Here is a 13,212-nt window from a genome sequence, read left to right on the forward strand (position 1 = left end):
CGCTTGAATATTTGTGTCTGTTCCTGTACATGTGTATCTATGTCTATCTTTATATGTGTATATGTATGGACTGTACTGTAGACGGGAATGAGGGCCGCTAGGGCGCCGCGTGCTCCAGTGCGCGCGCGACTGCTTTAAGTCAGCTTAATTTATGCCTTCTCCCGACTCCAGCCTAGAACTCGTCTCTAACAGGAATAACAAACATGACCCGGGGACACGGCACCTTAGCTACCGTGGCTGAACTTTCAAGCTCAATCAGCCGTCGTCTGAAGAACGGCTAGCGTGCTCAATACTGACTATTATGCCGGGTGTCCCTCCATTCACGGGCTAGCGCGCCACACTGGACAATAGTAAGTGGGAGAGTGTGTTTAGGGGCTGGACCAGGCTGTCAGTGCTGAATGCGGTCGGGCCGTCATGTATGAGAGTCAGTGTGGACAGCTTTTGACACTTATGGGAGCAGCTTACAGCTGCCAGTGTTTGGCGATATAAACAGTTTGAGTGCGCGAGAGGCCGATCTGCACTTTGTCACCGAGAGAGAAGTATTCAGCCGGGGGGGAGGGCTGAGTCATGGAAAGACGGGGTCGCATTATTGAGTTTTATGCGTCTTTCAAGGAATGATGAGGAGTAACAAAGTACAAATATTTCACTAAGCTACTGGAGCTGCCTGTTTGAGTTGCGAAAGTAGATTGACTTACTGTTTCAGGTGGTGGAAATGTACTGCAGTCCTTGACAACTTTTATCGATTCCAAGTCAAGTTCGAATCGTAAAGGTCAGTCAAGTCAAGATTAAGCCACAAAGCTATGAGTCCAAGTCAGTCTCAAAGGTCTGAGTACATGTATAAAGGTCGTGTCGAAGTCAATATTGAGTCATGAAAGTCAAAGTTATGTCAGTCACAAATATCCAAGGCCAGATCAAGTCAGAGTCACAGATATTCGAGTCCAAGTCAAGTTTAAGTCATAAAGGTCTGAGTCCAAGTCAGGTTCGAGTCATAAAGGTATGAGTCCAAGTTGAGTAAGTCACAAAGGCCTGAGTCCAAGTCAAGTCAGTCACAAAGGTCCCAGTGAAAGTAAAACCAGAGTCACAAATGTCTGAGTCAAAGTCAAGCCAGTCACAAAGGTCTGAGTCAAAGTCAAGTCAGTCACAAAGGTACGAGTCAAGTCAATTTAGACATTACGATCCAAGTCAAGCCGAGTCACAAAGGTCTGAGTCTAAGTCAACTTAGAGTCATAAAGCTCTGGCTTTAAGTCCTCTTGAAGTCAGAGTCTCAAAGGTCTGAGTCCTAGTTAAGTCAGAGTCCACATGATCTGGCTCCAAGTCTAAGTCAGAATAGTGTAATGAAGAAAAATAAAGAGATGTAATGTTAACTGTAGTTGAGATCTGGAATGATTGAGGTCTTAAGCAGTGTTGGACAAATTATTTAAAAAAAGAATCGTCACATTCCCCCAAAATAATTGAATTAGTAACCAAATCACAAAAGGAAAGTGATTTTATTAAATTTTTGAAAAATCTTAAATATGTTAAAGAATTTAAGAGTTTGAGAGTGGATTTAATGGGCCAATTGCAACAGTACTCTTGACTAACACGTAATGGTCCGAAAACTGAAATCTGATTTATTTTGGTTATGTGGCACCATCTTCATCCCCTCATTCAAGAGATTGTTTTTGTTGTTGTTGTCGGCTATGGGAAATGATTTATAGCAAGTGTTGTCATGTGTCACATAAAAAAAAAAAAAAACACCACTAAATTACTCTAAGATGAAAAAAAAGACAAAAACAACAAAACAAATACAGCTGCCCATCACTCACGTTTGTTTGGATAGAGTGTTTTCTGTAACATGAACTAGCGCGGCGCCCCGAAAAAAAAATTCCTGATGTGTTTGTCGAAAACGCATCGCGGGTTAACGTGACGAGCCGCGAGCGGAGCTCGTGCTGCTACGTCAACGCTCGGGAGTCGCCTTCACGTCGCGGGTCAAGTATATTTGCGGCGCCCGTGTTTTAACTTGCTACTCCCTCTTGTTAAATCTAATGCCGTCATAAAAGTGGGAGGCGGATTAAAAATCACACGCTCATCCATAGTTGATTGGTTTAAAGGGTTGCGGTTTCAAGCATGTAAATCATTGCGCGGATCGTATGACTGCTGAGTCTTTTAGCAGCCAATAAATCAATGGAAAGGGTTTATTATACCGTGGCAGACGCAGCTCTGATGGGCATCTTTTATTTGGGCAAGCAGCTGGTCTAGAACTTCCTTGTGGCCTCTTTGACGGGGAGCTCGGCCATCTACGTCCCTCCAACCTGCAGAGAGAAACGCTCATTGTGAAACGTTGCAAACATACTGAAAGGTGTAAAGGAAATGACTGCGTGAAACTGAAGTGTCGCGTTCACACTTGATCTGGAATAATAAACACCGGAATACACTAAAGTGGATCGAAGGTTTTCAAATGTTACCGTTCGTACCTAGTGAATAACTACTTATGCGGTACTTGGTCTAATTCTTTGATCTTTACCTTGAAATTAACCTTTGTGCACACACTTTGCAAACTATACACGGGGTAATAATCGAAGTTGTTTATTAATATTACGCAACTTGTTCGGTGACATCAGTTCGGTTAAATTTATTAACTGGTTTCTACCGCCGCCTACTGTCTTGAGTTGAAACACAAGTCAAAGAATTTTCTGATTGCTGTTTGACCGCCGCTCAATGGAATGTTGCAAAAATCGCAGGAAATTCAATGTCATAAATCTTATTAAAATGCATCTCAAAAAATGTTGTTATAATAGTTTCATATGGTCCAAAATTTGAAGCTGGGAAAAGTGCAATTCCCTGAATTATGCATGAGTGAAGCAATTCAGAAATATTGGCGCACAGTTGACTGGTTGTTGATTTGATTTATCCACCTGGCTGCGAAAGACAAACAGATAGAGCCATTTGCTTTCGGAATGCTCTTTTTCAAGCGGTTTGTGTCCTCTCTTTCCCAGATGGATCGGTGAAACGATACATTAGGCGTGTCATGTTATCTCAACCTTCCTCTATTTTTCACAATAGTGTTCCACCATGATTTAACATGGCTCTGTATACGCTTTCAAGCATTACTTACACAGGTCTAAAGAGGACATGTAGTACACGGCGCGAGCGCTTTGAACTGTCACATGAGTTATTAAGGCCTATCAGGTGTTACATTCAGCCTTTGTATTTTCACAAAATTTCCCTCTGCCTTAAGGACAAAACTGTCATTATGACAGATGGCCATTTTTTGTTCCAAATGCTAACATTACACTGCTTTGCCACGTTGCAGAACAGCTTGAAAGCGTGTGTTGCGTGGGTGACAAACGCAACTTGGTATGCCGTCTCCTCAATATGCTCGAGAGAATGCGAAGGGCCAAGACGCAACGAGGCGGGATAAAGAATACGCTCGCTATCAGGTTTGCCATTTGGATAAGAGTCAAGAGATTTCGCTTGAAATAATCCATGGGAAATGTCGTCCTCCTCAAAAGATGTATTGCTCTCCGTGTTGAAGTTTGTACATTTAGGATTAGCATAAAAGCTATGCTAATTTACATTCGTCGGTCAAAGGCAATTTTCTATATAGATTTTATCAATACCACAAAAATTGGAGTGATTTTGTACTATACTTCAAACAGTTCTTCACCTCTGTCAGCAATAGTCCCACAAACAGTGATCTAGTGCTCCAGCATTAGCATGACATGCTAACGCATGGGAAGAGAAAGGAAGAGAAAACTTGCAAGAAAATAGCAATGTAAACATAAAATAGATATGGTCATAAATGAATCCATGTAGTAGAGCAGGGGTGGCTGAATCCGGTCCTCGAGAGCCACAATCCAACCTTTTTTTATGTTTACCTTCTACCAACACACCTGATTTAAATCAGGTTCGTTATCAGGATTGTGCAAAGCATGCTGATGAACTCATCATTTGAATCAGGTGTGTTAGTTGAAGGGAAACATTGAAAACACGCTGGATTGTAGCTCTCGAGGACCGGACTTGGCTACACCTGTAGTAAAGGTTGAAATGTCTATTTTATAAAAATAAAATTGCTATTTTGTGACTATAACTCAAAAGTGTGTTAAAAAAAATATGACGTAAACCTGCAATAGAAAAAGTTATGGCCATAAATGAAAATCTGTGAGAGAATTAAGTCGCAAGAATACCATTACGGACTTTTATTTATTGCATGACGTTTTGATAATCACTGTAAATGTAAACACGTTCTGATCCCTATCGAATGAGCTTCAGTTCTCTTTTTTTGGGGGGTCCTTCAACTGCCCCAAACCTCCAAACATTTCGGCCTCTATATTAGCTTCTTGTCAAACAGATACAGTCGTATATTAAGAGGACTTGGAGAGCGGTGCGCACACATAGAACAGTCGGCGCACACATGCAGACACACACACACACACAAGCAGCATGACTGGAACATAACACAGCACACTTTGCCTCCCAAAGCAATAAAAACACAAGTAGTAAAAGGACATTTACCGACGCATCAATGAAAAGTCTGTACGTTCCATTAAAAGAATACTGAAAATCTATTCACTATCTAGGCCCGCATTAGAAATCACACAGACACACTCTTTCTACCTCCCCCCCACCCCCCCTCGCAGAAAGTGATCCTTCAGCGCGCCTGCACTCTTTGCATCCCTCGCTCGCTCCCCGAAGGATGTGTCAGCGATAAACCCGCCTCCCCCGCGCCCCCTTCTCGTACCATCACGCGCCACCCTCGCCCCAACTCCCACTCCGGGAGCCCCCCGGAGGGCGAGCGGGTCCCAAACACGGTGAGCTCTATTCCCGGAAAGGTGCCTGTCCAGACAGGACAAGCGGGCCCTTTAATGGGCGTCCGCGGCCCGGTATAAGGCCCCCACTGTTGGGGCTGCGCCGCGCGCTACAGCACAGACATGCAAATATTTCCAGTGGTAGGCCCAAATGGAAAACACAAACACGCAACATCGAAATTAGCTCGGCGAGCGGGAGGAAGGTGGACAGTTGAGAAAAATAAAGGAGCGGGGGAAAGCCCAGTCTAGTAGAAGAAGAAGAAGACAAAAACACCGCTGGTGTGTACAAACACCTTCATGTGTCCCCCAGATGTGCCGCGAGGGTGCCAACGCGCCCACAGTCAAATCCCCGACATGAGTTGCGGATCGGGCAGCGCCGCCCTCAACGCCTCAGCTGTTGTCGCACATGACTTCACCGTTAACTGAAGCCGGCCAACTTCTTTTGTCGGCCAGCGCCGAACGCCGGCCGGGGGCTACGGTTACACTCTCTGACGTCAGCGGCGGGGGTCCCACCGACGGGCCCGCCGAAGGTCCAGCTGTCGGCCCTGCCGATGATGTCAAAGCTACGTAGGTATGACGCTCGGTGACTCAGCGACCTTAATGTGTGGGAAAGCCGTGACGCGTGTACACATCGGAGGTGGCAAAAGGATGCAGACTCTGGACTTCAAGGGGAAATGAAGTCAAAAATCGGTGTCAAAAATTTGGCCTCACTACTCGAAACATGGCATTCTAATGAACATTTCCTTGGTGGAATATGAATTAAGAATATTTTATACAGCTCTGTCCATTGAGATGATCCCACTTGATTGGTCGTTACCTAAGCAACCACAATGTCAATTTCGGCAACAAAATGGCTGCCCCCCAGATGGATAAGTAGAATAGATTTTGTGTATTATTCAGAGTACTTTAGACTAATGAGGCCTCACAGAAGATACTATACTATCTAAGATACTATCTTAACATGTTCCTTTAGCCTTCTGACACCATCTGAAAGAAAATAATAAAAAGCATCTTTTTTTTTTTTTTTTTTACTAACTTAACCAGTGCTTTTATCTAACAGCTAGTGTATGTGTGGGAAAAGGTATGTTGAGAAGCACTAGCTAGCTGTCTGTAACATATCCTCTTACCTTCTTAGCTAGCAAGCTAGCTAACTATAAAATGTTCCGGTAGCTTCGCTGATGCCCTCAATGGAAAAAAAAAGCTAAATTCAAACATTTATTTTAACCAATTTAATTAGAGGATATACTGAGAAGATGGGGCAATGGTGTTCAGCGCTAGATAGCTGTTTAGAACATGTACTCTTAGCTAGCTAGCTAGCTAGCTAACAAACATGTTTCCTTCGCTGATGCATTTACCTGAATAAAAGATATATTCAAACACATTTTTTCTGTCATTTAAAGAGACCTTTTACAAAGAAAATAGGGGTTTATTGTCAAAGGTTAGCCAGCTATCCTCTTAGCTTTGATAAGGTCGAGTGAAAAAAAATAATGAATTACTGAATAACTTTGATGATGACTTTGATGACTGAAAAAATACCTCACTTTTTCTTTAAGATGAATTTCATGAACATGGTGATGTTGCTTTTGCCACAAATCATTTTACAGAAATTACAGTACAAAAAAGTACAATCAAGCACTGATGCTGTATCCGTTTTCAAATGTAGGGAGCAAAATAAACATGCAAGTAAAGTAAAGATACCTGAAAAATCTTAATGGAAGCTCAACATTCCTTTTTTTCTGTCGAATGGAGACTTACTGGAAGGAATGGCGTAGTTGGGGGTCGAAGCCAGCGCTGGCCCCCAGCCCTTCATGTTGTAGGCTGACACTTGGACATAATAAGGAGTCCCCTAGAAAGGACGGGGACAGTAGTGAGTACATCAAATATTGCACAAAACTCTGTGGTATTTTGTTGAAAATGTGTCCTTTAATATCTGGACAATATTTGGAAAATTGTCTCATTTATTATGGATGCAAATACAGTATCAATGATTTGCGTCGCCAGCATCTGTGCCCAGTGGGCTTCAGTCTTTTCCTTTCTCAGCCAGATCAATCACCGAACCGCCGACACTTCCCGACCTCGCCTTGACCCCTGTCATGTGACAGGAGTGAGCTCGGGGGCTGGCAGCGGGGTTCTCGGGGGGGGGGGCAAAAAGTAGCACGTCCCTCACTCTCACAAACAAACGGGCGGGATTGTCCATTAGTCCACATGGGCTGGACATAAATCAGGTGGCAGGCTACCAAGCTGCTCTTTTTGGCGACAGTTTGGCAACTGTTGCTCGTCAATGGTTGGAAGCCATTTGGAAAGCTAACACACTGGGTTTTCCTCAATTGTTTTTTTTTTTTTTGGTGCCAGGTCATAAGTCTTAGGTTGAGCGGTTGGACCGGTGGCGACTTCAGTGGGCTGTTTGATGTGTGTAATAAAAGACTTCGGAGATGTTGTTTGTGTGTAAATAATGTGGGATAACAGGCCCTAAATTTTCAGCTTTGGCACCAGCATCTGGGGGAATGGGATCTCGCTGTTTTTTTTTTGGTTTGGGACACATACCAATGCATAATTTGGAACTGAGAAGCAACTTGTAGTTTTAAGCCTTTTGTTAGCCAAGGAAGGACTGTATTTGGCAGAGTCGGGTCACTTGACTTGGCTCGAATCACACCAATTTTAAGACTTGGGACTTCCTCGGCTAAAAATGTGAGATCCTAAGTAAACTCTTCTGAATGTACAACAACAGGACCAATTAGCTGGTTTAATTCGAAATCACTGTCTAATTTCAAACTCAAGTTGGCTTTGGTTAAGGGGACATGGGTTCAAATCAGGAGGGTGGGATGTTAAAGAGCCAACCTACGCACTAATTTATGTTCAAATTTCATTGAAATGGAAGAAAATTAAGGCTCCCCGGACAGTACAGGCCTAGTTGAAGATGAATCGTCTTAAGGGTAAAGAACGGACGATCATGTGATAACAGTATGTTTTTCTTTAAGATGTAATGCGACACTCCAGAAACGGTTGACCGAAACTGCAATCCAATTTGGCTCAAAAAGGGGCCAGCATACATCCTGAGTCAATTTGAGTCAACTTTGGGTTGTTTTGACGCCATTCGAGGAATATTGATCAGTCAGCCACATAAGTCGAGTTTTGACACACAGATGTGCATTTTTATATCAGCCGTATTCTTAATTATAATGATTACCATAAAGGTACAAGAGGGTGGATGTTAGCAGCAAGTGCCTGTTCAACCTAACAGAAGCTTGTGCTAGCTAATGTTGTTACAGCATTATTTTCAACAAAAGACTAATGTGTTTTTGGTACATAACAGTGCCCAACAATTTGAGCCTAACCCCCCGTAACCCTAACCCCTTTTTGTTGGATCAAATTGTCCTATGTGGTGAGTCGGTCCAATTTTTGACCAAAGAATTTCAGCTTTTTAAAGACTGGAGGAAAGCAAATAGATAATAAACAGCAGGGGCCCCAAAATCGAACCCTGAGGAACACCACTCAATTAAGCCCAACGCAAAAATTGATTTCATCCACCGGATCGAATTCTCCAGTCAAAAAAACAGACAAAAATAATAATAAAGCCTATTTTGATAACTAATTGAATGTTTGTCCTGCTACAGTACAGGATTCCGAGACCGACTTACAGAGGTGAGTCCTGTGATGTGGTACTGGAGCACAGTGGTGTCCTCCACCACGGCCTCTCCCAGCAAAGAGCTGAAGGACGGCGTGGAGCTCCAGCTCACTGCAAGCACATCCACAATCACATACCGCGGGGTTTAATACTACTGTATTTTGCGGTGGGGCGGGTGAGAAAGGCATTCGTCAAACATTTGGCATCTTCTCAGACAACACGGTCGCACGCTGCAAAAACTCTGACGTCGGCTTGATCCGGCACAGCGCCTGACCTTTGTATTTGGTAACCACAGCAGAGTTGACGCATTGGGGTTCCTGGAAATCAAGCGATAGGCTGGTGCTGCCGCTGACAGACAAACTGGCTGCGCCGGGAGCGTCGGGAGGCTCTAAGTGGGGACACAAAGACGAAAATGAAGTCAGCCAGACGGACGACTGAGATCTTGTGCATCCTCGGTGCGCGGCGGCGGATCGCTTTAATGACATCATTTGCTCGGTTGCACAATGCGCCGCTCAGTCTTGTGTGAAATTGCAGCAATTTACTGTCACTATCGCGACGACAGCCGCTCAGCATGCGAACGCACGCAGATGGGGATAATTGTGAACGAGATATCATAAACATCACTTTTTTTTTTCAATTGTTGGGGCGCGAATCATATCAAATCAAATGAGCGGGTGGAATTATGAAGTGGGTAGGGGGAAAAGAAAATCACTTTCACATCAAAGTGCAGATTGGTTTGGCTTTTGGGGGCGTGTGTGCGTGTGAGTGTCTGTTTTTGCGGGGTGGCTGTCTCCCCAGCCACTAAATGTGTCATGAAGTGCCTATAAAAATTAACACACACACATAAGCACACACACACACACACACACACTCGGCATCCCAGTGTGGAAGTCATTAAGCTTGCCCAGACAGAATAGCAGCCGAGAAAAGGAGTCAAAAAATAAAAAAAAGAAAACCGACTGGCTGCTACAAGCCTCCCTCAGAGGTTCCCCAAAATCCTTTGTAGGCGCCATCGAAGTCTCGCTAGAACCTTACTTGCGTGCTCGAAGCCCGACTGCATGCGCCTGAAAAGCCGCAGACGCCATTCCCAGGCCTTGAGCTGACGCTCCCGCTCCGATCCCTCGCGCTCTCCCGGACCCACGCTGCCCACTTGGGTCTGAAGCTCCGACACGCGCTGCTCGGCCTCCTGCACCAAGGTGGCCAGATGGACCGATCGGCCCTCCGAGCTCACGACTGAGGAACGCGGGAAAACAATGGTCAGTAGGACAGTCGGAAATGTTGCGAAATAACCCAGGACCCCGATGCGGGTTTTGACATTTTTTTTTTTTTTTGAACCGCAAAAACATATCACGATTGTCACAGCAGAAGTAAAACACTCCTAAGACAGGAAATTGGCTAGTACGGTGCTTTTCAAATGGGGGCAATTCAGGCAGTACAGTATTTGACATTTTGACAGGTATTGAGTGCATTTTTCTTTTCAAATTAAGAGCAAATTCATTAGAACATGCAACAACTTATTACTATATTCTGTTATTCTGGCAGAAAATTACCAAATTATGTGTACAATTATTTTGTTGAGTTTTTTTTTTACGAATGTGCATTGTCATTAAGGTTGCAATTTTAAAGCAGATGTCAGAAGTCAGCTGGAATAGCCACCAGCAAGCCTGCGACCCTTGTGAAGATAAGTGGCTATAGATAATGGATGGATGGACCATTTAGGGGCCAGTCTGGTACCTATTCCCCACAATTAGAAAGGGTCAAATGTAAATATATTGTTTATAAAATACATAAATATTAAGTTCACAGAATGAATTGTTCAACCGGTGTCATCATTTATGCTTCATTTATTAAAGTAGTGACAGCCGGGTCAATTCTTTGCTCAACTTCCTTGAATTGCTCACCTAATTATTGCTTGGAAAAATTAAGATTTGTTTTATTTTGAAAGACAGGTCCACAGAAGGAGCTTGTCAACAAATTTCATGATAGATTTTCTATTTTGTGGATTTGCTTACAGTACATAAAGGCTAAAAAAAATGTGAATTTCATTTATTAATTACGTTTCGATGATGCTTAAAGTGGCACAATAATAATAATAATAATAATAATAATAATAATAATATACCATTACAAATTTAGTAAATGTAGTTAATCGATATATTTTGCTGGTTGAAGGCACTCCAGTACAAGTTTTGCACAAACAGCTCACATTTCCATTGAATAAAAGAAACGCAGCATCATTTAATTTTCTTCAGAGAAATGGAGCATAAATCTTCCGAATTCCTCTCTTCTGTAACAATGGCCTTTCATAAAGCTGACTTCGACGAAATGAATAAACATGGTTAACCGACAGAGCGCTCTAAACACTCAGCAATGAATGAAACAATATAACAGCACTGTGGGAAATCCTGACAAATCATTTTGCAGGCCCGCTTTTTTTTTTTGTTGTTGTCCCAATAAACATTTTAAGCGGGCGTTTCTTGCGGGGTGATGACAACATCCAGAAGGAGACTGACCGAAAGTGAGAGTGGTGGGCCAGACAATTGGGGAAAACAAAATGGTGGGAGCATACATTTAAGTTGCCATGTTAAGTTTTTTTTTTTTTTTTTTTCCCCCCCTTCGCTTAACGTGCTGGAACATTTTGATCTATTTAAATCATGAACCGCAGCGCCAAAGAGCCTCCAAGAGAGGAATGTTTCGTCTCAAAGGGGCTGCAGTTTGACTAAAACAATGTGGACAATCATAATTATTTATTTCACCCAAAATGAACCAAAACAAAAGGGCAGAATGGCAGATGTCACAACCAATCAGTGGCAGGGAGGAGAAATACTGGATTTTTCAAGGATCTGTACGTAAAAAGAGTATTATTTTCACGACACGTATTTTCCTTTGACCATAATCCCAGGTAATGCTGAATTTGAGTATTAGGCAGGGGAGACAATAGCATATTGTACTTCTTTTGGCAGTCCCTCACTCAGCAAGTGTTTAGGATTGGTGTGAGTCTGTGTTTAGTCTGCGTGGCCTGCGTTTGTTCACAGTGGATTCCACTGTTGAGCGTTAGATTCCACTGTTGACAGTAAGTTTAAAGCTCTGTGTCAAAATGTCCATCTGGCTGTTTGATTGCGTGGCCCCTTTAGCGTCTCCTCGGTGGCTGCGGGCTCCGCCGCCGGTCGGGGTCAGTCCAAGCTTTGATTGGCCCCCGCGCACGCTTCCACTCGGCCGGGTGGAACGCAACAGCTGGGGTTGAGGTTTAAGGTCGGGGTTCAAGCTAGGACTTAATGAAGGGGAAGGCTTCGAAATCCTAATTTGGAAATGGACGCTAGGATTTGCTGGAAATAGCTGCAGAGAGACACTTGTAGGTCTCGCGTTTGGCTAATTTTTCACCTTGGCTAACAGTGAGACATTCTTCAAAAGAAAAAGGCTTTAAGCTGTTTAACGTCTCTACAAGTGCAAGTTTATTGACAAATTAAACGCAAAACATTTCACACTATTGAGAAACAAAGGCCCTGCTAGCTTAATGCTAACACACGGGTAAGCGGTTTGCTAATGTTTTACTTTGGCTAACAGTGAGACATTCTTCAAAAGAAAAATGTTTTCAACTGTTTAACTTCTCGACAAGTACAAGTTTATTGACAAACTAAACGCAAAATATTTCAAACTATTTAGAAACAAAACCCTGCTAGCTTACTGCTAACATACGAGTAGGCGTTTCGCTAATTTTTCACTTTGGGCAAACAGTAAGACATTCTTCAAAAGAAAAATGTTTTCAACTGTTTAACTTCTCTACAAGTACAAGTTTATTGACAAATTAAATGCAAAACATTTAAAACTATTTAGAAACAAAGGCCCTGCTAGCTTAATACGAATATACATGGAACATACAATTGATATTCCAACAATTAGCTAACATCTTCACAAATGTACAAATGTTTAGTTCTTTTATGAACGTATCCTATTTAACATTTTTTTTTGGTCCAGAAATTAAATCAGAGTTACATTGGACCCCCAGTTTACGGCGTCCTTCTTGTGTTTTGTTTTTTTTCTCACGTGAAGAGGTGGAATACTAAGTTTTTTCATCCCCTCTTTATGGCACACATTATATACACAAATCCCACCGCAACAAGACAAAAGTCAACTACATAAACATCACACACAGAAACGTACACACTGCATATACACAACACATGCACACATACACGCGACCAAAACATAAACATGCGCAAGGTAGAAGAGGGTATCATGGCGTTAGCGCAAATGACTCATTGCTAGGGGCAAATCTGTGAGCTACTTTGGGGGCTTCGGATATTGTCGGAGAAGCGGCGCTGTGCGGCCATGGCAACCGATGGCCATGTTGTTTTTGCTTTGCCACAAGCCGCCAGCTCAAGCGAAAACAAATCAGTAGCTGCTTTCCGCTGTGTCGTGACAAAACTGAATGCGCTGGCTTCATTAATGTCTCCTTTTCTACTAGCACAGTTGCTATAGTGACACTCACCAATCAAGGTCTGGATGTTGTGTGCATGTGCGCGTATGTGCGACACACACACACACACACATATATATATATATATATATATATATATATATATATGTATATATATTTGCATATATATACACAGTATGTATATCTGTAAATATGTATATATTTGTGTATGTAAATATGTGCATAGAGGTATTTATGTATGAGTGTATATCTGTATATATACACTGTATATACACGCAGTATACATATACGTATATACACATATATACACACACACACATATATATATATATATATATTATATATATATATATATATATATA

General features: G+C 42.5%; 1 protein-coding gene across 3 annotated transcripts in view; it reads right to left on the minus strand.

The window, feature by feature from the left end:
- The window catches only part of ankfn1b (ankyrin repeat and fibronectin type III domain containing 1b), a 136,238-nt gene that overhangs the window by 10,127 nt on the left and 112,899 nt on the right, over positions 1-13,212 (minus strand). For all 3 annotated transcript variants that reach the window (XM_088439874.1, XM_088439873.1, XM_088439875.1), the window contains 5 exons: positions 9,448-9,645; positions 8,687-8,800; positions 8,426-8,523; positions 6,543-6,633; positions 2,184-2,291 (listed from right to left, as the gene is read on the minus strand). In XM_088439874.1, coding sequence (XP_088296000.1) covers positions 2,184-2,291; positions 6,543-6,633; positions 8,426-8,523; positions 8,687-8,800; positions 9,448-9,645 — 609 coding nt within the window. The remainder of the gene's footprint in view (positions 1-2,183; positions 2,292-6,542; positions 6,634-8,425; positions 8,524-8,686; positions 8,801-9,447; positions 9,646-13,212) is intronic.

The sequence above is a fragment of the Hippichthys cyanospilos genome, chromosome 17, assembly GCF_059441005.1.
Source record: "Hippichthys cyanospilos isolate Australia breed blue-spotted pipefish chromosome 17, RoL_Hcya_1.0, whole genome shotgun sequence".
NCBI lineage: Eukaryota > Metazoa > Chordata > Actinopteri > Syngnathiformes > Syngnathidae > Hippichthys > Hippichthys cyanospilos.